General features: G+C 54.2%; 1 protein-coding gene and 1 long non-coding RNA gene across 5 annotated transcripts; one reads left to right on the top strand and one right to left on the bottom strand.

The window, feature by feature from the left end:
- Window positions 1-36: 36 nt before the first annotated feature.
- RCC2 (regulator of chromosome condensation 2) lies at window positions 37-25,940 on the bottom strand. Of its 4 annotated transcripts, none has more exons than XM_033842482.2 (13): window positions 25,826-25,940; window positions 24,403-24,688; window positions 18,747-18,840; window positions 15,614-15,757; window positions 12,928-13,059; window positions 12,471-12,559; window positions 11,015-11,129; window positions 8,753-8,919; window positions 6,692-6,872; window positions 6,291-6,396; window positions 5,359-5,431; window positions 3,255-3,332; window positions 37-2,493 (listed from the first exon to the last, which is right to left on the bottom strand). In XM_033842482.2, exons 2-13 carry the CDS (start codon window positions 24,679-24,681, stop codon window positions 2,389-2,391), a joined length of 1,563 nt encoding a protein of 520 aa, XP_033698373.1. In that variant the 5' UTR covers window positions 24,682-24,688; window positions 25,826-25,940; the 3' UTR covers window positions 37-2,388. The 4 variants fall into 4 exon arrangements, with proteins under 4 accessions (XP_033698373.1, XP_033698370.1, XP_033698366.1 ...); XM_033842479.2 differs by having other exon boundaries at window positions 25,722-25,863; XM_033842475.2 differs by lacking the exon at window positions 25,826-25,940 and adding an exon at window positions 25,647-25,773.
- On the top strand, window positions 23,838-27,019 carry LOC117308552 (uncharacterized). Its single transcript, XR_004522635.1, has 2 exons — window positions 23,838-24,003; window positions 25,715-27,019. It is a non-coding gene; the product is annotated as an uncharacterized lncRNA (long non-coding RNA).
- Window positions 27,020-27,734: the final 715 nt, after the last annotated feature.

Raw genomic sequence — 27,734 nt, 5'->3', positions numbered from 1 at the left:
GTTCATTCCGCTGAAAAAGAAGTGCAGAAGCCAAAACAGAGTAAACAATGATGTCGTTTATTTAAAATGTTTACTCCAAGAAATATATATATAAAAAAAGACAATTACAGCACTAAACCAGGCACCTTCGACCAAATCACAACCTCTCCTTGGACTCTCCCCTTCGCGCTAAGCCGTCCAGTCTACCTTCCTGAGCTGGAAGACACGTCTGGAGCCCGAAGGATCAGCGCACCCCAGCCCCGCTGCTGTGTCCCTTCCTCTAGGAGCGCAGGACCGTCTCCCCCCACTCATTGTTCTAAAGGATTTTCCCCCTTAGGAAGTTCATTTTAAAATTCTAAGCCCCAAGGAGTGATCGTGGGAGAACAGGGCAGTCTCCACGTGGAAAGGACATCCCTTTCCTGCTCCAGTCCCTGGCAGGGGGCCCGAGAGCGGGCTGGCGGTGGGTTTCAGATGAGTCCACTTGAAGATTGAAGCCCCACTTGGCCAAGGGCAGCTCCTGCAAAGGCCAGGACCCAGGCTACTGCTCCCTTGACCCTCTAGGTGACTGCACAACCCAAGGGAGGCTGCACGGGTACAAGGAGCACGTGCGCCGAAGCCCATTCCAGGAAAGAGGTCTGTCAGGAAACCGAGGGGTTCTATGCAGGGAAGCTTGAGTCAGCAGTGGTAGTTGGGGGGTGATTTGGACAAATCAGGTTAGTTTAGCAGAAGCTCTGAAGTTGCAGAAGCTTCTCCCCTGGACTATAAACACAGGACAGTTGAGACGAGCACAAAGTCAGACTAAATCTTAGAAAGAGGCAGGCCGGCCTCCTCCCGCAAGGCCTTGGGACTGGCCAGGACAGATACCGTTACACGCCCTGCGAAGGCATAAGCCACCGCCCCGAGCGACAGGGCAGGGGGGACGAGTAGCGAAAGAAGCAACAACGACTAGATCATTTTTGGCATTTTAACATGGAGACAAAAGTGGTAACAATAGCAAAGCAAAAAATAATAATAAAAAAGACCAATATTTAACTTTCCCATCACCCAAGTCTCACACTGAAGTTCTATCCCCGTTTCCCCATAAGCACCACTGAACTAAAAAATCTATTTTAAAGCACCCAAACCAGTCCAGACCCTCTCGAAACCAAGAGCCCCAGCCAGAGCTGTCGCCTCTCTTGGGTCCAAGCGAGAGGAGGGTTCCGGGAAAGGCACCTCATAACTCACGCAGCGCGACGCCGGGGACGGGTTCGGGCACAGGGCACTTGGCGGGGAGCCGGGGTGGCAGTCACAGCCTCTGTGCTGACACGCAGGGAAGGGGACTTCTTCCGTGATCCCAACTATTTGGTTACACAGCCAAGCAAACGTGACTAGAGAGCTGGGTTAGCGGAACAGGAACCCGGGCCTCAGAAACAGACCGGGCCCCTTCCAGCAGGATCCAGCGGGGGGAAGGGGTTCGGAATAAAGACAGAAGCACAAAGGCGATAAAGGCTGGTACACAAAGGGCTGATCCTTCTTTGCAAGGACTCCAGAATGCACTTTTTACTGCTGGCTGGTCAATCTCTAATAGCGAGTGCTGGCGAGGCGGCCCCGGCTCAGAGGAGCCTTCGAGCCGCATCTGGAACCACGTACACTGTCCCCACACCTGCCCACCCCCGCAAGTCCCCACTGGTTCCACCATCACCTGCTTTTCATTTGGACTTCTTTTACAGCTAAAGCAGATATAAATGGCTACACACAGATCCCCCACCAGGGGGGAAAACGGCAGATTCTAATAATGTCGCGGCCAAAAGGCGGCGGGGGGCTTAGAAGCAGCCAAGGGGAGAAGCAGAACACACACGGCCTGAGCCGGGCTAGAAGGAGAAGCAGGAGAGAAGCGACCCAGATGCTTCCGAGCACACGGGCGCCATCTTGGATGGAGACTGACCACCAGGGACGGTCGTTGCCTAGATGCTGCCGGCTCCTGCAAGGGACACTGTTTTCTGAGCGTGTGGCGACTCCTCTCCCAGGTAGCACCCGCTGGGCTCACCATGCTAATCACAACCGGGAAGGGGTGTTTTTGACAAGTGTATGTAGGAGAGGGGGGTAAAAAAGGAAAACTTAAAAAAAAAAAACAAAAAACAAACCTAGATTGCTCAAAGTTTCTGCCTCTTTTGTAGGAATGGTAAGTCAACTATGAGCAAATATTTTAATTAATCATTAAGAGGGAAAAAAAAAAACACTTTGGAAAGCATACAGGAAAGGTAGTTGACGTTGAATCACTTATAAAAACGGAACCTCAGGGAGTCTTAACAAAAATGCACCTTCGGTCAACTTTTGCTTTTGAAAATTCCTCGTGTGACTTCCCGTCCCAGTGCACGTGGAAATGACAGCTGCCGCGAGAGGTGTGGAGCTGGAGAGGCTCCGGGAGCATCAGAGGGTCCGGGGGTTGTACTCTGGTAGTTTCTTGATCTTCTCCTTCTCCGTCTCACTTTCGTCTCTCGCTATCACCAAGGAGTGTGAGTAACCCATGGCAACCTGGGGGACAAACCAGCGCTGGGTGTGCTTCGGCTAGGCAGAGTTTGGAGCCGACAAGCCCAATGCAGACGACGGGACACAGGGAAGCTGGGCTCGCCAACGGGGGTCAGTACAGAGGTCAAAACACAGGCATCCTGAAAGGCTCAGAAAAGCCCTCTGCTGTGGACCACCAGTGTCAACGTGACCTGCCACCAATGCCCTGCTAGCCTGCCTTCTGGGCGGCCCCGGGAGACAAGGTGGAAGGAGGCCCCCCAGGCAGCGTTTGGATGCCGACTGCCTGCAGAGGCTGCGGGGACTCAGGACCGTGCTCCCTGTTCCCTGTGCCTCTCTGGACCACAGCCCTGCCTTGTGCAAGGGCACAAGCCCCACGTGCGTATCGGTGACAAGGGCTGGCAACCTGGTGAGAGGCCTCGCCCCACCAGCTGCCCACAGCCTAACGGTGCATAGAGTCTTGGGTGAAGGTACCAAGCTGACGTGAGTGATACACTCGGCCTGGAGCAAACCTGCTGTGGCTGGACTCTGGCCGGTGTCCCTCAGGCTGACAGCAGCCGCGGGGCCTAGCCGGCCCACCTCTGTGCCTTCCCCGTCACCCAGCAGAAAACGCTAGCACGGGGCACAGGAAAGCTACACAAGGAGATGTCAGATGCGGCTCAAGCGGGCTGCAAAGAGCAGAAGCAGGAAGAGGCACGATGCAACTCTGCTCTTTTCTCTCTGCTCCCGCGGCTGCCCCCCGCCCCCCGGGCCCAGGGCTCCTCACTCACCTGCTCCGTGAAGATGCCGTCGAGCGTCTTCACCTCCTGAGCTGCAGTGGAAGACTTGGGCTTGTGATCCCCATAGCCCTGGTGAGGCAAACAGAGGGATGCTCACAGAACCCGGGTCACTAACGCCAGTCAGAAAGAGGGAACCTCACCATGTGGCTGGACCTCCCACGGGCCCGGAAGCCTCTGTGGCCGAGCCCCGCCGTCTCAGACCCAAAGCCAGGCCCGGGCAGCAACAAGAATCCACAGGTGCCAGCAGGTGACCGGTTCCTAACCCCAGGCCCGAGACGCTAAGACGTGAGCTATAGGGGTTTATGTGATGAGGACACCTTTTAGGGAGAGTCACAGGTCAGATGACACCATGGCGAGGGCAGGAAGAAATGGCAACTGCGGCCCTTCAGGCCCACCAGGTCACAAGGAGTGCTGGCTGTCCCCATCCCCACCTGTGTCCATGATCAGCAATGACTCCAGGACACCGGAGATGGAAGGGACGGTCAAGGACTGCTTGGGGTGGGGGTGGGGGTTCTGTCACGTGCTGTGGTGTGAAGATGGGCGATTTCAAGGTGGACAGGTCCCTCAGCTCAGCTCAAAGAGGGGCCCACACGGCAGATGAGCTTCAGCTGCCACCCGCCAAGTGCCACGCCAACTCCTCACACGAGAGGCTGCCCCCCAAGTCCCCCTCGTTCCCCTCTAGTCTCCAAATCGATACTCAGAGTCTATTTCTGATGGGCCCTAGGAACATCTGTCCTTCTCTAAGAACAACCCGTAAAAACTGGGCAAGGGGGCTTCCCTCATGGCGCAGTGGTTAAGAATCCACCTGCCAAGGCAGGAGACACGGGTTCGAGCCCTGGTGTGGGAAGATCCCACACGCCGCAGAGCAACTAAGCCCGTGCGCCACAAATACTGAGCCTGCGCTCTAGAGCCTGCGAGCCACAACTACTGAGCTCGCGCGCCACAACTACTGAAGACCTCACACCTAGAGCCTGTGCTCCGCAACAAGAGAAGCCACCGCAATGAGAAGCCCCTGTACCACAACAAAGAGTAGCCCCTGCTCGCCGCAACTAGAGAAAGCCCGCGTGCAGCAACAAAGACTCAACGCAGCCAAAAATAAAATAAACAAATAAATTAAAAAAAAAAAAAAACTGGGCCAGGTTCTCAGTCTCTTTCAAGCTTCCACATATGGGGCCACCTCTGAAGGGCCCCCCAGCGTGTGCGGCACATGGGGCCCCCTCTGAAGCCACCAGACTGAAAGCGGGCACACAGCTCCGAGGAAAAGGCATGTTCAGGCCACCAGCCCTGGAGATGGCGCAGGGGGTCAAGAAGCACCCGCCTCCTTCCATCACCCCATCAGCTCCTACCCGTGAGAGCAGAAGGAAGGGAAAATAGGCCGAGTTCCCAGCAGGAAATAAAAGAGCCAGGCTGACGATCAAATTGCAGGTAGAACAGGTAGACCGTCAGGATGAGCTCCATAGCCCGGCTGTTCTTGATGAAGACGTTAAAAGTTAAGGACTCACCACGCCCCAGAAAGCTAAGAATCAGACGTTTGGTTGAGGAGGCCAACGGTGTGGGGGAATCCGAGGGCCATGGGTTCTAGTCACTCAAGTGACTGAGATTAAAAGCAGGAACACAGACAAACTTATTTGGGAAAAATAAGAGAAGAATGTCCCCAAAAGGCCTAAGAGGCTGGAAACCAGAAAGATTCAATGCATGGTCACAACTGACCCCACCCGTTTAAAAGGACAAGCTGCTCCTGTCGATTGAAACTCTCCTGGGGAGAGGGAAGAGAAACCATCCTCTTTCCTACTGACGTCATCCCACAATGACGGTTTACAAAACATGAGGGGAAATGGGATCTGAAACTTCCCCATTTCAACTTAACAATGTGGACAGAAAGAACTTTCACAATTATTTGATGAGCAAACTCATTAAACCTCAAGTGATCTAAACATTAGGGAATATCGCAGACCTTCAAGCAACAAGGAAACACACACACACACACACACACACACGCAAGCGAGCGCACACACACACTCTCCTCCTGCGAGTTTTCAGGGGTGGTTCAGGGAACCCAGAGAGGGCTCTGCCTCCGCCAGGTGGACCAGCTTACCAGCTCCCCAAAGGTCGGCGACGGGCCCCAGCTGATCGTGCTCTCGTCCGCGGCCACGATGATGCTGCTCTTCCTGCAAACGGGCAGAGGCTGTCACCGCCGGGGGCGGCAGCCCAGCGCTGCACCTCACCCACCCAGCAGCCCAGGGCACTTCCCATGGGCTCCCTTCAGGGTGTGACCTACTAGCATTAAAATCAAGCTGGGCCCACTAAAAACTCCATTCCAAACAACACAGCACGGGGCCAATGGGCTGCTTCTGAAGCCCAAATGCTGTCCCGCGCAGGCCCAAACTGCAGAAGCCCTTAGAGCCAGGAGCCTCGGGGCCCCAGATCTCCCCGCCCCACCCCACTCGGGCTCTAGGGCTCTTGGGGTGGGGGGGGTCACTTTTAGATGAATAAACACACTGGGAAAAGGAGAAGAGAACAAATCAGGATGAAGTGAGAGTCTATTCCAAAGGGGGCGGAACTTGCCAGACAACTTGGGCGGGGCTAGAGGTTTCAGATTAAAACCACACCGAACCCCCAACAACTACACTGTCATCTCCCCAAAACCCGGCAGGTGATGAACATTATAAAACTCCTCATCAAGAAGTGCTACAGAGTTCAACAGGTGTCCTCAAAATAAACGGAAAATCACTGACTTGAGGATACTTTCTTGGTCCCACTGTGTCACAGTAACTAAAATTTCCTAACTAAATATGATTTGAACCTGCAATACGAACAGAGCACACCAAGCCTTCGAAGAACGAAACCCTCAGAAGCAGCAAAGCGAGTCACCTGTTCTAAGACCTCCCAACCCCTCTTGCCCCAAGCACAGTCCCTCCCCTTCCTGACTCTAGAATTTGGTGCGCCCTATGCCCCATGGGAAGAGTGGAGCCCTCAAGGGACAAGGCACCTCCTGGGTGTGTCCAACCGGGAGACACAGCCACGTACCCACAAGCCAGGCTCCGGATTCTCCAGCCGCAGAGGTCCTGCACGGCCTTCGGGTACATGGTGGACTCCCGGGACGTGTTTGTGGCCCCCCAGAAAAACAGACCACCTGGGAAAGACAAACGCGTCTCCATTGTCATCATCATCTCAAGAGCTGGATCCTCATCTCAGCAACATCAAAGGAGAAAGGGAAGAGGACTGGGACCCGCCAGGCATGGCGCTTGGCACCGGTGACCACAAGCGGCTCTGTCCAAAGAATCCAGGAGGTCGATGAAGTCAAGGTCCCTGGTCTTGAATAGGGCAAAGGTCACGGGACTCCCCACCAGAGCACACAGCCAGGGAGGGAAACCCATGACTTGGCCCTGGATGCCTTCTTCCCGAGGCCCGGACGGGGAAGCACTGACCCACTTCGCTGACGGCAAAGGAGCAGGTGTAGCCAGCGTAGATCTGGGACGCCCCGCGTCCAGGGAAGTCGAACAGCTTCACCAGGCGGGGAACCATCTCGTCCTTCTGCTCGGCGTGGCCCAGCCGGCCGTAGCCACCGAAGCCCCAGGAGAAGACGCGCTTCTGGGAGTCCAGGACCAGCTGCAGGAGAGAGAAAATGCAGCGCTGGGACAGGGGACAAGCGGGGTGGCTGCTGTTCTGAGAGCCTGTGGCCAGGGCTAAGGGCAAAGGGCAGAAACACCCAAGATGACCCACACCGGCCTCTGACAGAGGAGGCACCAGCAGCGGGTCCACATGGCGAGGATGTTTTCCCGGCCAGGGACACCATTTTCCATCCCTAACAAATTATTATTATTAAAGCCACAAGTCTTCCCCTTTCCCTCATCAGAAACACAAGGGTGATGTCTCCAGAGCAGGCCACTGCACTCCACTTCCTATTTCAATCCTGACTAGACTGCAGACAGAGCCCAGAGGAAAAGCCCCGCCCACCTTGGATTCTCCTTCAGGCAGGTTCACACAGGTGACCTCCACCTGGTCACAGGTGCAGTGTGCACGGTGACATGTCAACAATTTAAAGTCCATCTTCTTACACGCACCCCAATGTTCACTGCAGCACTATTTACAATAGGCAAGACATGGAAACAACCTAAATGTCCATGGAAAGATGAATGGATACAGAAGATGTGGCACATATACACAATGGAATACTACTCAGCCATGAAGAAAACCAAAATAATGCCATTTGCAGCAACATGGATGGACCCAGAGTGTATCATACTAAGTGAAGTAAGTCAGAAAGAGAAAGACCATATGATATCGCTTATATGTGGAATGTAAAATGTGACACAAATGAACTTACTTACGAAACAGACTCACAGACACAGAGAACAAACTTATGGTTACCAAAGGGGAAGCAGGGAGGGGATAGATTAGGAGTCTGAGATTAGCAGATACACACTACTATATAGAAAATAGATAACCATCAAGGCCCTAGCATATAGCACAGGGAACTACATTCAATATCCTGTAACAAATCATAACGGAAAAGAATATGCAAGAGAATACGTATAACTGAATCACTTTTGCTGTACACCAGAAACTAACACAACATTGTAAATCAACTATACTTCAATTAAAAAAATAAAAAATTAAAAAATAAATAAAATTTTTTTTAAATCCATCTTCTTTTCTTCACAGCATCCCTGATGTCTCATGTTTGAATCATGTGAATGTACAACTTATTAACATGATTTGACACCAGGGGCCTAAGTAAGATCTATTTCTCCTGAGTACGCTGTACAAGGGAGAATCAGTCGTTGGACCTGAAGGGACTGAAAGCTCCCAGTCCTGAGGTCACCCAGCCAGTCGCCTGCACACAGGAGACCGACCTGCCTCTGAACTCTCAGCCCCGGCCCTGCTCCTTCAAGCGAGACGAGAACCAAGTCTGATTCTCAGGCATTTTCAGGCAAAATAACCACAGGAACGCAACTAAGATAAAAAGACGAACATATAGGGACTCCGCTGGCAGTCCAGTGGTTAAGACTTCCACTGCGGCGGGCACGGGTTCAATCCCTGGTCAGGGAACTAAGATCCCACATGCCGAGCGGCCAAGAAAAAAAAAAAAAGATGCACATACAAAATTTTATTGCCGTTTATCTAGATTGACCTTTAAGGAAAGGAAACACCCTTAATGACTGAGTCTGTTCAACACCCCGTCTGAGATACTGTCTATCGACCTGGAAGAACATCCATGATGTTCTATTAGACAAAAGACAAAAGCAGAAACACTCTTACTGCATGATCCCAACCCAAAGCGTCTGCACGTTCAGCTACATCTGTGGACGCCACGGAGAAGCTGTCAGGGGAGAATGACGCCCCGGGACAACTGAGGGTGGGAAGCCCTTGAGGAGGGCGGGATGTCGAGGGGGCCACGGTCAGTTCCTGGCTTTGCAAAGCCAAGGGTCTCCACTGACGTGACACCCTGGAAGCCAGAAGAAAGGCCAGAAACGCTCAAGCCTTACCGTGTGGTTAGCGCCGCAGGCCACATCCCGTACCACCACGTTCGGGACCGGCAGGATCTGGCCGTCTTTCGTCTTCTCGATGAAGATCGCCACTCGCCGGGGCACCAGCTCGCAGTCGTACTCTATCCGCTGCGCCCGGGCAATGAACTTGCCATCCGAGTTGTGTCCTGCAGCGACCACAGGGCCGGCCGTCAGCAGCGGCCATAGCACAGAGCACCTGCCCAGCCAGGCTGGGCAGGTCCTCGTGGGGACTCCTGTCAACCAAGGTAGCGTCCTCCAACCTGAGGCGCGACCCAACTTGTGGGGCATAGAATCGGTGCTGTGGGTTGAAACCAGTTTTTTCCTTTTTTTGAAAAATGAATAGAACAGAGTAAGAAACACCCGAGGACACCATCTGTAACGAGGACTTCTGTGAAAATTCTTTGCGAGTGTACGTTTGGGCTGGGCTGTGGACAAAAAAGTGGGAAGCTCCAGATCCAAAGGAAGGGTCTTCTCTGTGCCCCACCTGGGGGCCTCAAGGAGCCCTGCACGGGCCGAGAACGGACAAAAAAGTTCAAGCCACTTTCCCAGGCTTGCTTTTTATTTTATTTTATTTTTTGCGGTACGCGGGCCTCTCACTGCTGTGGCCTCTCCCGTCGCGGAGCAGAGGCTCCGGACGCGCAGGCGCAGCGGCCATGGCTCACGGGCCCAGCCGCTCCGCGGCATGTGGGATCTTCCCGGACCGGGGCACGAACCCGTGTCCCCTGCATCGGCAGGCGGACTCTCAACCATTGCGCCACCAGGGAAGCCCCCCAGGCTTGCTTTTTTATGAATTACCAGTAACCTAATACATCATCATGGTCGTTAAAGCAGAGTTAAACGTACGTTTCTCGCCTCTGCCTTGCCTGACACGTCGTGGGAGCGAGCACGGGGGTGAGTGCACGCTGGGGATGCACCTTCCGAGGTCAAGTTCTAGTTCTGAAAAGGGATCTCTCTGGGTTTGGACAATCACACTGAAAACCGGTTTTAAAATAAACTGGGAAGATTAACTGACTCTGTAGATATAAATCAAGCCAACTTCTCAAAATACCTTTAAACAAGTGTAAACCAAGCAAATGAGATTCGGTATAAAGTGCTGCGATGGGGACTGGTTCATGGCAACTGCTCACTAAATGTTAGCTGTCATCCTCATTGCCAGGGGCATTTCATTTCCCTGAAGGAAAACCTACCTGCTGCGACCAGCTGCCTGTCTGCAGATCTGGGGCAGCCACAGACAGCAGGGGGGCTGCGCACGTTTCCGGAAGCAGACCAGAAACTTGCACGGAGACGGTCTCTCCAACAGTCTCTGGCAACTCCCTGGCAACCAAAGCTGAAATGTGCATGGGGCTGTTCTCTCTTATTCACTTCTGACTTAGGTATATTTAGTTTCACAAAGTCACTGTTCCCTAAAGTCTAAAGGCCAGCGAGATGCTCCTCGTTCTATTTATACTATCTTCCATCTGCCTGCTTTTAATGACGTGGAGACCCAGGCAACCCAGATCCAGGGGCTGCAGAGGATCCGGAGCAGCGTGAAACTCAGGAGCCAGCAGAGGGCGCCCACTCCTCACCTCCCACTTGGAAGGAGCTGGAAGGTGGGAAGACGCCAGAAAGGGAAAAAAAAAACACTTCGGTGTCAGATGGGAAAAGAAAATGGAGACCTTGTAAAGTCAGGATGGAGAGTCATTTTCCACTCGCTGAGAACTGATGAGAACTACCTGCTGAGTTTTACTTTTCTACTCAATGAATAATAAGTAAATTTCATCCCTTCTGTTTAGGGATGAAAATCCGGAAGACAATCCCACTTTCTCATGATATTGGGCTCTTCGTGTGTATACCTGAAATAATGGCTCAGGCCGAGGTTTTCAAAACAACCTTATTCTTGTATAATTTCCTCACTTTCAATGAAGGCAAATCTTTAAATATGAAAATGAATGAAGGTGGTTTGATTAAAAAAAAAAAGAGCTCTGATATCCTTTTATACAAAAATGAATTCCCAAATCAGAAAAAAAAACCTTTGTCAGACTCAAGCCCTGACTTTCATTAAGGCAAGTCACTGTCAGACTCCACAACCCCATGAATTAGGACATGCTGGTCCACTAACCAGGACATCCACTTAATGGATCAAGGCTATTATCTGCGATCAATTACCCACATTTCTACCATGTGTGTGCAAGCCCCACACTGACTTCTGGTTCTAAACATACAGTTAGATTACAGAGCTTTTAAAAAATGTACTTTGCATACCCAGCTGACCATATTCAGGGCACCCAAAGGAATAGAGGTTTCCTTTGCAGTCCATTATCATACTGAATTCAGCCCCACAGGCCATTTTGGTAATTGGCTGCCCGTTGTACATTATCTGAAAAGAAAAGACAGCAGACTTTTAGACTTTTTTTTTTTTTTAAAAGATTGATAAAGTCTCTACCTCCTCACAGGTTGGTGTGAAACAATTACTAGGCTACAAAGGACTTCTAATGGACCCAACAACGCTGGCAACAAAGCTTAGAATGTATGTAAAGAAATACGTCCCAGTATAGAGTCAGTTCAGACAAGCAAATCATGTCCCCGGGTCTTTGTAACCCTCAAAATGCACAGCGCTGTGCCTCACACATCCTGGTGCCCAGTGAATGCTGAATTCAACTGACTGGCGTGGGCACGAAGGTGTCAGAAAACAAAACTAATCACATGTAGTTCCCAAATCCCACTCTAGTCACTAGTTTTGATGTCACGCAACTTTAAAAAGAAAAGCTTTTATAAGCGTTATTGCCAACCAGTAAAATGAACTGTTTCACACTCTCTTTTACTACTGTTAAGAGCCGCTTGCTAATTAGCCTTAATTGAAGGTGTGAAGAAGAAATATAATGGTTCGAAATTAGGAACTTGGAAGACAGCAAAGGCCTTGAGTAATTTGGCTTGGGATTTGGAAACAAATCTGAGAAAGTGCTTAGAAGACTCGCTATTGCAAACTAATCGGTCTGGGAAAGCCAGACTGGAGGAACTGGAGGGCGTGAAGTACCGACATCCCGGGAAATCGCGGGGAAAGGCGATGAGACTGGGGAGGGGATGTTGAGTCCTGGGCTCTGTCCCCGCCCCGGCTCACTCTGGGAACCGTCACATTCCACTGCAGAGCAAATGGCTAACAAAACAGCAACACCTCGAAAATCCTCCAAACTATAGGTACGTTTGGCCGAGGTCAAGGTCTCTTTTTAAGACCAAGAAACCCAAGTCCCTTCCCTCGTCAGACACTCACTGTAGCATCCTGCTGCCTTATGTCAGTAGTTCACTTTTTAGGTATAAATCCCACGCCTCCAAATGACCCAAAGTTTCTCAGGAATGAGAGACGACCGACCTCCTATTTGTGTTCTAAGTACGTGGCTGGTGACTTGTTACAAAGTCAAAACTCAGAGTATTCTCAGATAAAGACCGATCACATCCATGTAACAATTCTCACTTTGGAATAGAACAGGCTGCAAACAGGCCTCTGGAACAAATTATTTCAGTCGGAATGAAAAACTGTTTCTAGAGATGTTCTTCACCGGTGAACATCTACTAACCCTGACCCACTCAAAGCATCGAGATCCTCCTTTTACAAGGGACCCAGTAACTCAAACAATGGAGAGGAATGTCTGATCTCACCCCAGAAAAGCCAACCCCAAAGCAACGAGAAACAAAGGCCCTGAAGGCGGAGGAGGGCGGGCACCTGTGCGGGGCTGGGCACGGCGTCCGTCTGGTTGCCGAGGCCCAGCTGCCCCATCTTGTTCTCCCCGAATGCAAACACGGAGCCCGTTTCTGGAAGGAAAGAACAACATTCATCACCAAAGGGAAAATAATGCTGAGTATTCAGAACTAGGCTTGGAATCAAAGGCTCTAAAATAATAAAAACAGCTCCTTTGCCAGGAAGAATGCAAGAGAGACAATTCTCCAAAACGGGGTGGGGCAGATACCTCAGAGCAGACCCACTCCCCAGCAGAGACCCTCCCGCTGCCCCAGCCACTGGTGCCCGTGGGCTAGGCTCCCGATGCCTCAAGCAGCTGTCCAGCGGTCTCCCTGGGCATCTTTCTGATCGTGACCATGGGTCACGGGGGCAGCCCCACCCCCTGCCCCAGGTGGACCATTTGGCCTCTGACCCCATTTTGAGGGGAGCGGCCCTTCCTTACCCGTCAAGGCCAAGGTGTGGTTCCGCCCACACGCCGCGGACACGATCACCTCGTGGCTGAGCCCCTCGATGAGTCTGGGGGCTTCAACTCTCTTGGTGTCGCCATGGCCCAGCTGGCCCTTCTCATTTCGCCCTGCGGGTCAGGAGCAGGATAGATAAAGCGGGGAGGAGGAGAGAGGGCGGCTGGAGCAGCTGCCGGGCGAGGCTGGGTCTCCCAGAAGGCGCCCTCCAAACCCACAAGCCCGGCTCCGCAGGCAATGCCAGCCTTTCAAGGTTGCCGGTGGGGTCGGGTGACTAGATGAGATACGCAGGGCTGTCCCCAGAGTCGCCTCGGCGTGCAGCTACCAGCCACCACCTCACCTGCTCTGACCCTCTTTTCTGGGGCAGTGGCTGGGACAGATCGGAGCACTTTCGCCAGCTCTCTGCCCCCGAGGGAAATGGAAGAAAACCAGGTTCAACCTGGATGGTACACACGAGCGGACGAGCGCTCAGGGAAGCTCACAGCGCTCACTTCTCACCACACCTGCCAGACGCCAATTCCTTCATTCGCTTCACCCCGAGGTATTTTAAGATGGTAACACCTGCCTCACAGGAGTCTGATTCCCTCAGCGCCCCAGGCGTCTACCGTGGACCCTGTATTTCTCTCCTCTCTAAGCCCACCTCCCACAGACCAGCCTTCGCAGGACGCTTAGCCGCGTGAACCCCAGCGACGGCCAAAGGCCAAGACTGCTCTGAACACAGGCCCTCCCTGGCCACGGGCTGACCTCCACCTCCGAGGCTGTGCTGGCGTGGAATCGGGGGGTGCCGGAGGTCGAGACCTGCCAGGCCCTCTGCACCACAGTCCTGCCCCGACACAGCCCTGCAGCTCAAAGCAGGTGTGGAGAGCTGGGGGGCCGGAAGGCTGGCCCCCCTAAACCGTACTTAGTTTTCAACACGGGCTACAAGGGTTCCAAACTCAGCACCTCGGTGGGCCTCTCCCAGGTACCTCTAAGAGAAGAACCACACTTGTTACCGAACAATTCGGGAGATTTTATGGGGCCAGAAAGCCAGGCAATTCGGAAAGCGGGGGAGGTTTCCACATCCTTCCCCAACAATGAACTTTGACCTTGCAGTCATGAAAGAGGGGGAGCAGAGCCACAAAGATGAGCCTCAACTGTCCTGGACAGGGCTCGAGAAGGGGTGACCAGCCGCCGTTACTACAGGAAAACCGTCCTCAGGCTTTGATTACGGTGCTCCAGCAGGACAGGCGGACACCAGCTTCTAGTGGAAAGTGCCCAAGTTCACTGTGAAAGGCACGAACGAGGACCAGACGCGGTTTTTCGGCTCGAGAGGCCCAGGTGGTCAACGGGTGCAGACCCCGTGAATTCCGGGCCGCAGCACCGAGGCTCTCGGGCGCTGGACTGGGCCCTGAGCCTTCCAGGGACTCACTGTGGACTCATGACACTCCCACTGGCTCATCCCCCCTACAGCGGCGAGTCTGCTCATGGGACACGTCTTTGTTCTGGGGCAGGTCAGACGCACAGCTTTTAGAATCATTCCCTGCCCAGGGGGTCGGCAGAGGGGACATTTTTAGAAGCAACACGAAAGTGACATTCAGTAGAGAGATCAGAAAGAGGACACCTGAAGTTGGGAACCCCGACGTAGGAGGCTGCGTTCAGGGTTGGCACAACGGGCAGAAGGGGGTTTTGGGGGAGGGACACAACCCTGCCCCAACTGGCAGCAAACGAAAATCGTGGCAATGTCAGCGTGTCACCAAGAAACTATGAAGTTTAAATTTGGGCCAGACACACTTGTTAGCTTTTTTTCAACAGAATTACAAAATTAGCAGAGTGCAGGGAAGACAACAGATGTTAATGTATTTGGACTTTGGTACAGCCACTCATGAAATTGCAAAAAAAAAAAAAAAAGGTTCAAACATTCCAAAATAAAAACGCAGTCTTATGGACCCAAAGCTAGCCAAAGGGCCAGAAACAAAGGGTGAGGACAAACGCCAACACCGCCTGCGGGAAGAAGAGCCCAGGAGGCAGCAGAGGGCGTGGGGGAAACTGAGCCCCAGCTGGGACCTGTGTGAAGGCTCTGGACGAGGAAACAGGGCAGGCGGCGTGGAAGCACTCTGCAGGGGACCCTGAAAGGGAAGGGAGGCTAGAAGACAAGGACAGCGCCCCCCAGCACCCAGGCGAGGGAGTCCAGCGGCAGGGCAAGCAGATCACCTTGGAAAGAGCAAACTCAACTCTCTGGGGCGATGGAACAGGAAACAGAGGAACAGAGACTCGGGCTGGTGTCACCACGTGGCAGATGTCAAAGCTGGTGGCATTTAAAGTGGCAAGAACAGAGGTCTACGTCACACCGTGCTGTGTGCTGGGGGGACAGCACACCTAAAATAGGAATTCGATACTAGGCACACCTCGGTATCAGATCCAGAGTCAGTCAGAACGTTCGGGAAAAGGCTGCCTAAAGAAGAGGATTCAGAGAAATCGGGGGTTACGTCCAGACCGAAACCTGGCAGAAGAGGGGAGGAAGCGATGTTTTCACGGGGCACAGACTAGCCGGGCATCAGGAAGAGAGGAAACGCACAGCAAGCAGCACAGCCCCGGAGGGCGGACGAGGGTCTCCCCTCCAGGGGATGGGGGACGGGAGCCCACCCGCGGGCCGGGCCACGGGTCTCGCCGCGTCCCCGTGGTACTTACCCCAGCTCCACAGCTTCCCTTCCGTGGTGATGAGGAGGCTGTGGGCGGCGCATGACCCCGACACCACCGTCCGTACCCGGACGCCCGAAAGGCACCCGTACCTGTGGGGCCCCCATAAGTTCTGACCGAGGTTGCGGTAGGCGGCTGCGAAGGCAAAGGGAACACACGTCAAACGGCCGCAGAGCCCCGGTGGGTGCCGAGAGCTGCCCCAGTGTCACCAGCCAGAGGGCCGCCCCCCACTCCCCACGTAAAGCCCACCCTCGGGGGCTCCCGGGGCAGCGCACCAGCGGTGTGGACCCGCCGGTGGCCATCTGCGCCGACACCGCCCCACCTCCGTCTCTGGCCCGAACCCAGCTGCCCAACAGCCAGTGGCCGAGAAGCAGGTGCCACCGCCTCCACCCTGCAGCCCCGCTGGGCTGGGGGCCGACCCCGAAGAGCAGGTAGAAGACCCCCAGTATCCCTCACCCTCCCGGCCCTCTACCGGGGGTGGGGAGGGGCTGGGGGCCTGCAGCCACGAGGCTCCCTTGGGGGCCAAGCCCGAGCCTGCACCCCATCTTTCTCAGGAGTCCCACCATGCTGGCCGAGTCATGACCCCTAGCTCCGCCCGTGTATCTGCTCCCCCGGAAGGCCCTTTCCTGCCCCCTGCCTCTGTTCTTCACCCCTCAGGTCAAACACCCCCTGCTCTGGGAAGCCTTCCTTGCCCGCATCCCCCTTTCAACTCGTTGCTTTCTGGACCCCAGCGCCCTGTGAATCCTGTCACAGCACTTATCCTACTGAGTTCCCGTGCCTCCCACCCCGAGGGCCAGGGCCTCCCCGTGCCTGGGGCAGGGCACTGGGAAGCGTTCGCGGGCATGGGGGGCGGGGGGAGACAGCCGCCTCCATCACACCCCCCCCTTCACCTTGTTAGTGGACAGGGCGTGGCCGATCTGGGGCTTAATTTCCTCAACTTGGGGCTCTCAAGGACAGAAAAACGAGCCCATTTTTAGGTCCGTGGTGACTATTATGAAATGCTAGCTGCTGCCGAAATCAACTGTGTCAGACTGACCTGGATGCTGGAACGGATTGAGAGGTCAACTTCTCCATCAAGTACCTGGCTCCACGCGAGAAACTCTGTAGAACTGTTCCCGTCCGTCCCCACCCTGCCCGCACCCCACCAGCAGAGGGTGCCGGGTGCGGCCTCTCATTGAACTACCTGGGGCGGGTCAGGCAAGAGAGGGAAGTTCCCTACCATGATTCAGGGCACCCCTGAGCTTCTCCACCCGAAGACGCTCCTCTACCACTGAAAGGTGAAAGAAGACCCAGCAATTTCCTGGGAAAGAGCAAACCAGAAACGACAGCCTTCACACCTATGCTAACGTCTGCTCATCATGGTGGCATGACTGCCGTGTGCCATGCCTGTGGACAACACGCAGTGCCAGGAGACGCCACGGGACACCAAGGCTGACCCAGAGTGGCTAAGCGGACCCCTCACAGCTGAGTGGATGGTCTGATCTGCCAAAGCATCTTCCCTGCATGAGCTCCACGAATGTCAGTGCCCAAGATGTCATCAGCTCATGAGAGGCAGGGATTCTCGGGGCCTCCCAAGGAACCTTCTTCAGAGGGATCCTAGTCATACGAAATGCAGAGCAGCAGTCCCGGGCCACTCGGCCTGGCTGGAGGTTGTTAATGCCCAGGGCCTGGTCCTGGTCAGAGGTGGAGCACAAAATCACTGTGTTATCTTGAAAACGAAGGGGGCTGCTGACTTTATGAGATCCAGTGACGCGTACCCAAGAGCCGATGGGCTCTCGGAAGGAAGGCAGCTTCGAGAATGGGACGGACTGGGAAAAGCGAGGGCGGGAGGGGAAATCCTTCTTCCCTTCATGTTTGGCACCCGTGGGAAAACAAATTCTCCCTCCCTTCCCGTTACGTCTACTGGCTAGTTCACAGAGAGCCGAAAGACACTGCAAGACTTTAAAATTTTTGTTTAATTACATAAAACTTCATTCAGAGGGAGAAACATCTGGGAAGCAAAAGTGGGCCTCGGAGAAGACAAAAAGGCACTCTTCAAATGAGCCCAAGTGGGGCAAAATTCCTGCAACTAGAGGCGGCCCCGCTCTGCCATGGGTTCCCCTCTGGAATCTATTTCCCGCTTGGGGCCTGCGTGTCTCTAATTGCAAGTGGGCCACTCATTTAAAGAACAGCTTGGAGAAACAATGCGACACCTGCGCCAGGGCTGGCAGGGAGACTGATGTTATCACGTCCCAGGAGAGGTTCCAGGTGACACCAGCCATCAGGCAGCTCAGGCTGAGAGCTTGGTCCTGAAGGCTGGGCACTTTTCCCAACAGGAAGAAAATGGCTCAAACCCATTTCTAACTCATCTGGACCCTGAGTGCCACTGAAACCCCGCCCGCTGTTTTCATGGATTAAGGTCATCTCCACTGCCCATCCTGAGGCCCCAGGGAGTGTCAGTGTGCAAATATTTGTTCACCGGGCAATGCCGGTAAGTACTTTGGGAATCTTTCCAAATGAAATCAAGAAGCCATAAAATATGGCAAAGTACCAGCCTTACTTCTCTTGGATGGGCCAGTATTCTCCTGAGAAAAGACACCAATTTTCTAAAAACACTTGGGGGCTAAGATACTTCTTAGGGCTTCCCTGCTTCCTCCACTCCAGACTGCTACTTGCTCTGTCAAACCAGTTCCCGCAACAACCTGGCAGTTTGCAAGGAAACGTGGACTCTTTTGAAATGTCTAACAAGTTCGCCATCTGACACGTGACAAATATCGAGGACATTCTGACATTCCACAGCACCAGCCTCTTCATCTTAATGAAAATAAGTGACATGAGAAGATGGGGAAAAAAGTGTCGAGGTTTATTTGAGGCTACTACTTATATTTTTCTGTTTAATCTCAATGGAATTTTCAAAAGCAGAGTTGTACCCAAGTGAGAGACTTGCCCAAGACCCGGGTTCAAATCCAGCCCCATCACTAGAGTGGCTGTGTGGCCCTGGGCAAATCGCTTGGCCTCTCTGAGCACTTCTGTAAAGAGAATACCTACCTGCAGACAGTCACCAGAATCACACTGGACACCTCGCACACAGGAAGCACTCAATCAATAGTAGCGTCTTCTATTCTTTAGAAATTGTTTCTCATACCTTGTTGCTTAGGCACTTCTTTTCGACCAATCAAGTCCCAGTTGGTTGCCCCAAAAATCAAAAGCTGCCCTTTGCACTTAGACCCTTCAAGTTTCTACAGAGACAAAGAGAGAGGGAGAAAGAATTAGCTTGTAATGCTGCTTCTAGCTTCCCAAATCTGTCCAACGACAGCAGGAAACAGAATAATTCATTGTTAACGCTGTCCCTCAGCGGTTCACACAGCGGACAGAGGGACACCTCGCCAGCCCCTTCCATACGTGGAATCCCGAACCTGCCCCGGCAGCTCATCGGTTAAGCCCAGGGTCTTTTTTATCCTTTGATTTCTCTTTAAAACATCTTTGGCAAAAGTCTACAAAAGAAGCCAAAAGCAATTCCTCCCCTCCGCTCTGCAGACTGCCTTGTACAGGTATTTGCAATAGGCCTGCTGTGTCACACAGGGAGTGAGCGTTAAAACCGCTGTCCTCAGGGCCAAGGCTGCATCTTCTCGCTGCAAGCACAGCATACCTCACATGGACCTGAAGGCTTTGGGGGCCCGGGGCATCTCTGCACAGCGATCCCATCGGTTGACTTTCCTATCCTCCCTGTGCACTGCCCTCGCTGCCAGGAGCCTTCCGCGGGGGAAAACAGCAGAGCCCCGTGTTCATTCCTCCACTGGAGGGAGGAAGACCCACGTGGGGCTGGCGGATCAGATGGGGCAGCCTCCGAAGGGCTAGTCCTCACTGCTGGCCGAGAGCCAGGGGACCGATGGCCAGTGGCCCCGCCAGTATACCTCAGTCCCCATCCTCCATCACTAGGGCCACACGCTCTCACTGTCACAGGGGGAGCATGTGCCACTTAAAAAGGCCACTGTCTGGTCAGGGTGGCACTCGTTCTGTGCTCAGCCCTTCCCTTCGATTCTGAGATGCCCAGCACACTCTTTAAAGTCGACTGTTAGTCAAAGATCCACTTCTGAAGGCTCCACTTAGTTCCACACAGGCAAGGGAAGCAGTAACTTCCCGTTCTGCTTTCATCCTTTACATCATCAGCATCCCAGGACGTTAAAAGCAAAGGAGGAGTTTTCCTTCGGTTTACAGAAGCATTCTTGGAAGGCTTTGAGGAAAAAAAGGCCACACAGCTGCAAATCCAGTCATTCTAAGCCCTACACAGTGACTGCCCGGGCGGTACGTGCTGGCAGCCCAGTACCTGCATGTGTAAGAGGAACACATCCTTATGGGGGGCATTCCGTTTCTTAGGGAACTCTGGGCAACCCAAACCCGATGTCACGGGCACACCCTGCCCACCACCCGCCGGTCCTGTCATGCTCGCCTGCTCAGCCACGAGTACAGGGCTGGAGGCAGACGGTCCATCTACAGGGCGCACCCACGGTCAGCAATGCAAAGGGGCGACAAAGCAGCCAGGACTGGAGGATGACTTCGCCACACTTCAATTATTCAGAGAATGACCTTAATCGGGGTAGTCCAACCCCACAGCACCCAGACTCCAATTACTTGAATGGGAGCCGAGTTTCCCCTGGTTATCTCCCCTTCTTTGTTTAACTGGCGGGCCTGGCTGGAACATTCTACAGGTCTACTGCAGGAGACAAATAGCATCAGGGGATTGTCAAGTTCCCAGTGGAAGGAGCAGCCCTGGGTCTCTGCCCACAATACTGACTTGCTCTCCACTATTCCTCGGGTCTGCGTGGAGGGGCAGCAGAGACTCAGAATGGACCAAAGCACCGTGGGATGAGCTACCAGGCCAGATGGTGGGGAGAGGATTCCGGAAGAGCCGTGACCTCAGGCCAGGCTGCCCCCACCGGCCCCTAGGTGGGCGGATACGGCTAAACCACTCCACACCAAGGAGCGCTCAGCACTGCAACAGGTCGGCAGTGCTGCTGGCTGCCGCGGGACCTGCAGCTCTGCCAGAACTAGCTGCCATCACCCTGGGCACAAGCAGGGTCTCCTCTGTGACCTGGAGATGCCAGCACCTGCACAAGGGGACAAGGGCTTATGTGTACTGGCCCATCGAGCCAGCTGAGCATTTATACAAAACCCCAAGCCTTCCGACACAAGGTGTTTGTGGGAAACGTTGATCAACACTGGTCAACTGTTTCCTCCAGTGACAGTGGTCCAAGGAGGGTGGTAAGCCGTACCTTAACTGTGTTTTTGTCATGGGCCTCATTTCCTCACACGTTAGATGTTATCATCTATATAACTCTTTGCTGTAGGCTGCTTATAATTCAATTCTTCCCTCCACCTTATATGAAATAAAAAATTCAAGTAAGGACCAGAACTCCTAACACCCACTTAAAAATCACAGCCATGGGCTTCCCTGGTGGTGCAGTGGTTAAGAATCCACCTGCCAGTGCAGGGGATACGGGTTCGAGCCCTGGTCCGGGAAGATCCCACGTGCCGCGGAGCAACTAAACCCGTGCACCACAACTACTGAGTCTGTGTTCTAGAGCCCGCGTGCCACAACTACTGAGCCCGCGAGCCACAACTACTGAAGCCCGTGCGCCTAGAGCCCGTGCTCTGCAACAAGAGAAGCTGCCGCAATGAGAAGCCCGCGCACCACAACAAAGAGTAGCCCCAGCTCGACACAACCAGAGAAAGCCCACATGCAGCAACGAAGACCCAACGCGGCCAAAAATGAATAAATAAATAAAAATTAAAAAAAAAAAATCACAGCCCATGTCCCTCTTTGTCACAGAGCTGAACCCGCCCACAGGTGGGAAAGACCCCGGATGCGGGGGGCTCCATCCAGAGGAACCCCAGGGACAGCTGCCAGGGCTGCAAGCACCAGAGGTTACAGGACCCTCCCTGGGCTTCACCGATGGGTCAAGAGATTGTTTTCTGGATGAAATCGGCAGACATACTGCCCATGTCTAAATATCATGTGGCAGAAAAGCTGGGAGAACAGTCTGCCAACAGGATGGGTGAATTTCGCTGGCCGGGACACACGCTCCGAGCTTCTTCAATCAACAAAATGGGGTTTCTGGCCCAAAGCGGTTTTTGAATCACTGCCCAAGCGCCAGGAGCACATGTACGAGGCTGAGAGTCGATCTCTAACACGCATCCATTTAGAAGGCTGTCGCTCCCGGCGGAGGGAAGACCACTCAGAGAGAGGGCCGCAACGCCTACTCCCTAGTGGGCTATCAATAGCGACTAAGACAGGCTTCAAGCTCAGCTTTCAATTGTATTTATTTGGTCCTTTCAGACGGAACAGAGTTGTCTCAGGGCCCACAAAACCTGAGCAACCCAAAACTAGAAGAACTACAAAGACCTGGACAGCTTGTGACACTCACCTGTCTTCTAGGAGTCAGCCAAGGCTGCTCGCTTTACCGACAGGGTTACGAAGTTCACAGGGAATTCGGGCTGCATCAAACCTAGAGGGTCGTAAAATGCTCATCTGATACAACTACACGGAAACCTGAGGTCCTTGGAGAGAGCATTTTCTGAGACTGAAATCCTAAGAATGTTTTATAAAAATACACAGCTTTTCCTCAAGGCAACTCTGTCCCTCAACCATACAAGTACTTGGGGTTCATCTTTCACAAGCCCAACATCTGCCGCTTTGAGGTAACTGAAGGCAACACGGCTTCAGACAACTCCTGGCAGCTGCTCTCATACAAACCTCCTTCCAACAGCCCTGAACGGCAGCGAGGCTTGCGAAACTCTCAGTAAAAAGTCTCTTTCTGAAAAGAGCTGGGGACGGCCGCTGGCCTGTGGCAGCAGACAGGATTCTCAGGACTGCTTCCCAGGCGCTTCCCCTGGAGTCTAGGAACCCGGCACCAGGGATTCACCCAGGACTCGGGGCAATGCCCACCTAGGGCAAGGCATTGGGAACGCAATGGGACAGCCTGGGCCTGGCCTTGACCCTGGACCAACGGATGCTAAAAGTGAAAGTGACTTAAAGCTTGAGGTGTGCACTTTCCATGAAGCACAGAAGAGCATCATTCGTTGGACCCTCAGTCTCCTGATGGTGTGCTGGCCAGTCCACTGCACATGCTCTCTCTCCGTGACTACCTCCTTGGGTGAATCTCAGCATCACGGTAAGAATCTTTTACTTCCTGATAACAAAACTCATTACTCTAAAAGGTTGACTGGAAACACTCGAGAGGCAATGCAGCAGAGGCAGAGCCCAGCTGACCTTTCTTTTCAGTTCCCTCTTAACACCAGGATTGGAGGGAAAATGTCTGGAGTCCCGCACAGAAGATCACATTTGTTAAAGGAAAACAGTCCCTGCGCTCCCTTTTCTCAATACTGTGCTCATGGCCATGACCCTGGTCCTGGCCTGGTCCCCAACCCCAGGTGACACGTTTCAGTGATACAGGCTCTCCTTAACATCACCCTCCTCCACCATCTAACACGTTGACCCTTTCCACTGAGATGGCAGTTACAAAGCCATCTCCACATGAACAATTTGCAGAGGCGTTAAGGATGACATCAGAAAAAAACCCTGAGCCCAATGGAAATCTAGCTCCATGTCATCTTGGGCTAGTCCCTTAGACTCTGTGCCCCAGTTTTCTCACCTATAAAGTGGACCTAGAAGTGCAATTATTTTTAACCATTTAAATACTGTCTGAACTCCCCCGGGGGAAATCACGCTGGTACGGACTGAGAAAAGGATCCCTCCAGACCGTGAGACTCTAGACCCTAAGTGCAAGTTCTTAACTCTTTTGGAGTCATCTGAGCATCTGGTGAAAGCTTTGACCCTAAACACATGTCCCACACTAAACCCGTGGGGTTTGAGCATCACTGAACCCACGTAACATCTCTTGCTCCGCAGGGTTTTGCAGGCATATGAATTGGTCACGATCTTAATTAAGATTTGAAGGCCCAACTCTAATGAACAAATTGAAGCCCACTCAGACCACGGGGGTGTGGGGGGGGTGCTGCACCGAGCCCACACCAAGCGCTCGTTCCCTCAGACCACAAGCGACGAACAAAGCCCAAACACCTCTGGGGGTGTGGGGGCCCTTCCCGACCTCCAGGGGGAGGGCTCTCCGGAGCATGCGCCCTCGCACCCTGCCCCGGCGCCCGCCACCCCCGCCTCCCCGGCGGCGCGAGACGGCGCAGGACCGCACGGGGCATGCGCGGCTGCCGCCAAGCCCCGCCCCCCCGGAGCGCCGGAGCCGAGGCGGCGGGAACCTCAAAGCCCCGGCTTGAACCGCCGCTCCCGCAGCGCGCTGGCGGCCCCCTCCCCCGCGGTGCCGGGGCCGACCGGCGGCCAGAGGGGGCCAGGGGCGACCAAGGACACGCTGCGCCGCGCCCCGGGCCCGGTGCGCGCCTCCCCTCCTCCGGCCGGAGACAACTTGGAAAAGTCTCCCTTCCCGGGGCGGGAGGGGGAGGGGAGGCGGAGAGAGTCGGCTCGAGCGGCGCCGGGGGCGGGGCCATGACCCCCTCGCGCGGGCGGGCGCGGGCGGGCGCGGGCTCCGGGTGCCCCTCCCCCGGCGGGGGGCCCGGGGCGCGCGCCCCAACGGCCAACGGCCGCGCGGGTGGGCGGCGGCGGGGTCGGGTAGGCCCCGGCCCGCGCCCGCCCCGCGCCCTTTTGTTATGCGGTGGCGGCGGCGATGATTCAGCCCGCGGCCTGCGCCGGCCCCGCCGCCCCCGGTCAGGACGCGCGCGGTGACGTGCCGCGGCCCTTGCCCCCCGGCCCCCTGCCCCGGCCCCGCACTCACGACGCGCTCCTTGGTGTGCTCAGGCTCGGTGATGACCACGGCCGCGCCGCCCGCCTTGCCTGCCGCCGGCCGCGCCGCGCGCTTGCCCCCGCCGGGTGCCCCGTCGAGCTCCAGGCCGTCCTCGTCGCCGCTGCTACCGCCGCCGCTGCTGCTGCTGCAGCGCTCGGGCCGCTCGCGCTTCCTGCCGGCCGGGCCACCGCGCTTCCTGGGCCCGGCACGGGCCGTGCCGTTGCCCGAGCTCGGCTCCTCCCAGGCCGCCGCCGCCTTCTTCCTGGGCATGGTCGCGCTGGAGGAGACACGGGGCAGCGGCGCACAATGGACGGGTTATAAACTGCGCGGGGGGAGGGGAGCCAGCCGAGCCACCGGCCTCCACTTCCTCCCCTGCCCTCCCCAAAGTGGCGGCCGCGGGGTGGGCGGAGAGGGGGCGAGCCGGGAGGAAATCGCGCCTCTCCTGGGCCCCGGCGCGCCTCCTCCGGGGAATCCCGCACGGGAGCCCAGGTCCCCGACTGCAATCCGCTCAGGGAAAGAAAAAAATGGAGACCCCCCCCCCCCGGGCCCTTCCTCAAGTTAGGTTTGCCTACATCGCATCATAATTGCAGCCAGGTCCCCAAAAAGTAAAGGGAAAGAAAAAGGAAGTCTCTGATCCCCGAGGTTTTAATTAGAGAAGGCTTTGGGACACTTCAAAGACCCCCTTTTGGCACCTTGGTGAAGGAGCTACCCCCTCCGCGGCGGCCCCACCTGCTGCTTTTGTCTCCGCACCCCCGTCCCCAAGCCCACTCAAATGCAGTTCTCTCCACCCCCCGCCTGAGTCCCCAATTCCGCTCCAGCTTGGGGGTTCCGACCTCGGGGTCTAGCCGAATCCCTTAGGGTTGGCTGCGCCCCACAGAAGGGTGGGAGGGTGGTGGCGCAAATAGAGCCGGCCCCCGGCCCCAAACACCTGCTAGCACAGACACGAAAAATAAAAACTTTAATGGTGCCCGACACTCTTCCCGGCCCCTCCCCGAGCGTGCGGCTCAGCCGATCCTTCCGATCCCGGCTGCAAAGTGCCCGGCTCCGCCGCTACTTTCCCCCAGCGTCCCTGCCCCTTCGCCCTGTCTGCTTTTTTTTTTTTTTTTTTAAATTGATTTTGAACAATGGGATCTCTGTCTGTCTCCGATTAAACCACGTGGATCCGCCTTCCTTCCCCTTTTTATTCATTCAATTCCCCCAACCTCCCCCAGGTTTTTTTTCTCTTTTTTTTTTACCTTTTCTCCTCTTTAAAAAAAAACTTTCCCAGACCCCGCAAACTGATCATTGTCGATTTCATTTTCAGCCCCTACCTGCGTGGAGTGATGAGAAACCGGAGAAAAAAGGAAGAGGAGAGACTAAAAGAACCGAAGGGCTTGTTTTCCCCCAGCCCAGACGAGGTCTCCAGCCCACTCACCAGATACACTTAAAATGTAAATACAAGCTTCCAGAACAAATGCTACAACACAAAACAGAAACACATGTGCTGCCGGGCGGCAAGCGAACGCGCGGCGGGGCAGGCGGCGCGGGTCCCGGGGCGCCCGCGCCCCCTGCCGGCCGGCGGACCCGGCGGCGGCCCGGCCCCCGCCCTCGCCCGCGGGGCAGCCCGGCCCACCGAAGCCTGCGCTGGGCGCCACGCCGCCAGCCTTCACTCCCCGGTCCTGCGCGTTTCGCAGGCGGCGCAGCACGTCCAGCGCGTCAGAGATTACTTTGAGGGTTAGGAGAGTGTTAGATTGTTTTTCCTGGGCATGTCTAGACAGGTCACCTGAGGACACTCGCTGGAAAATAGTTACTTCGCTCACGAATCCGCCAACAAGGGACGTGTCCTAATTGAGTGGAATGAAAGATGAATACAATTTGAATAATTTTCTCCTGTGCAGAGAGAAGCTGTTATTTTATTTGCCTATGGATGTGCCCCAGTATGTAGCAAGGTGCTGTTACACGGTAGAGTTACATACATAAAGGTTTGCTGTATTAGCGAATTAATTTGGAAGCCAAGGAGGCACTGGAGGCTAGTTCTAATGGAAATTTTTCATTTTTTTACAAATATTTACTGAGGCCTCAGTACATGCAAGACACACAGTGCTAGACGCTGAGGAAACAAAGCTAGAGAACAAGATTTGTGCCCTAGTGGAATGCACAGTCTAACGGTAAGACAGATAATTCAACAAGTAATTGCAAGTGTAAGTGATGGGGTTCAAGACATGCTACCCCAAATTATGCCACCTTGGCATATTGAATAAACTGAAGAAGTTTTGAGAAAACAGCAGAAGCAGGAAGGTCATTCTGACCTTCTTCCCCCAAAACAGTCATAAAACCCTCAGGTGAGAGGTGCCCTCCCTGTTCCAGGAGGACAGGGACAACCTTATCTCTGAAAACAAAGGGAAACCAAGAAGAATCCTGATAAACAAGGCTTGTTAAATTGCCCCCAGTCTACTACATGTAGCCTCAAGCTCCTTAACCTCTCCAAGTTCTCCAGACTGTCCAGGCTTCAGCAAAACTAGCAGAAAGATACACACATCTGTTTCTTTGGGTCTTCATTTCCTTATGAAGCCTCCTGTGTCATGTAAAACTTAGGTTAAAATAAATTTGTAGGCTTTTCTCCTGTTAATCTGTCTCCGTCAGCATAATTTTCAAACCCAGCCAGGGACCGGGTCAAGGAAAGCTTTTTTTCTCCCCTATATAAGCATTACAAAGTGATGCTTATGTAGGGCCATTATGGCAAGGGAATTCATCCTATTCTGGGGTCGGGGAAGGCATCCCTGTAGAAGAATCATCTGAGCTGAGTGACTGACAGGGTGGGTAAGACTCAACAGATGAACAGGGGTGAGAAGACTTCCGGGGCGGGTGGAGGGAGCTGTACACACAAAAGTCCAGGGGTCTTGACATGCCTCCTGGGAGAAGTGTCCCGTGGGGTTGAGAGAGAACAATATGGCTCGAGCTGGAGACGCAGGCCTGGTCTCCCCTTCTACATTATGACCTCAATATCACTTGGTCTCCTACCAAAGATTTTTACCGGCTTCCTTTTTCCTTAAGCATTCTGCACAAGGAAGTTCCTACTTTAGGCAACTTCCTGAAGATGGCTAGAGTACTAGGATTTTTGCAGTCAATTAATTCCTTAACCACTATAGGAAGAAGCAGGATTCATGGGACTTCCCTGGCTGTCCAGCAGTTAAAACTCCGAGCTTCCATGGCAAGGGGTGCCGGTTCAATCCCTGGTTGGGGATCTAAGATCCCACAGATCCCACGTGCCACGTGGTGCCACAAAAAAAAAAACACACAACAAAAGCAGGATTCAGGAGGCAACAAATGTTTAAAGGAAGACA

The sequence above is a fragment of the Tursiops truncatus genome, chromosome 1 (genome assembly GCF_011762595.2).
Source record: "Tursiops truncatus isolate mTurTru1 chromosome 1, mTurTru1.mat.Y, whole genome shotgun sequence".
Lineage (NCBI taxonomy): Eukaryota > Metazoa > Chordata > Mammalia > Artiodactyla > Delphinidae > Tursiops > Tursiops truncatus.
Note: the sequence above shows the minus strand (reverse complement) of the source record. Positions and strands in the feature narration are given on the sequence as shown.

Excerpts from the sequence above, each read along its gene's own strand:
- RCC2 (XM_033842475.2), bottom strand. The coding sequence starts at position 25,708 with ATGAAATCGACAATGATCAGTTTGCGGGGTCTGGGAAAGTTTTTTTTT. Across the intron at positions 6,873-8,752 it reads CCTGCGGCGCTAACCACACG|CTGGTCCTGGACTCCCAGAA; the intron begins GTAAGGCTTGAG and ends TCTCTCCTGCAG. Across the intron at positions 6,397-6,691 it reads CTTTGCCGTCAGCGAAGTGG|GTGGTCTGTTTTTCTGGGGG; the intron begins GTCAGTGCTTCC and ends TGTCTTTCCCAG.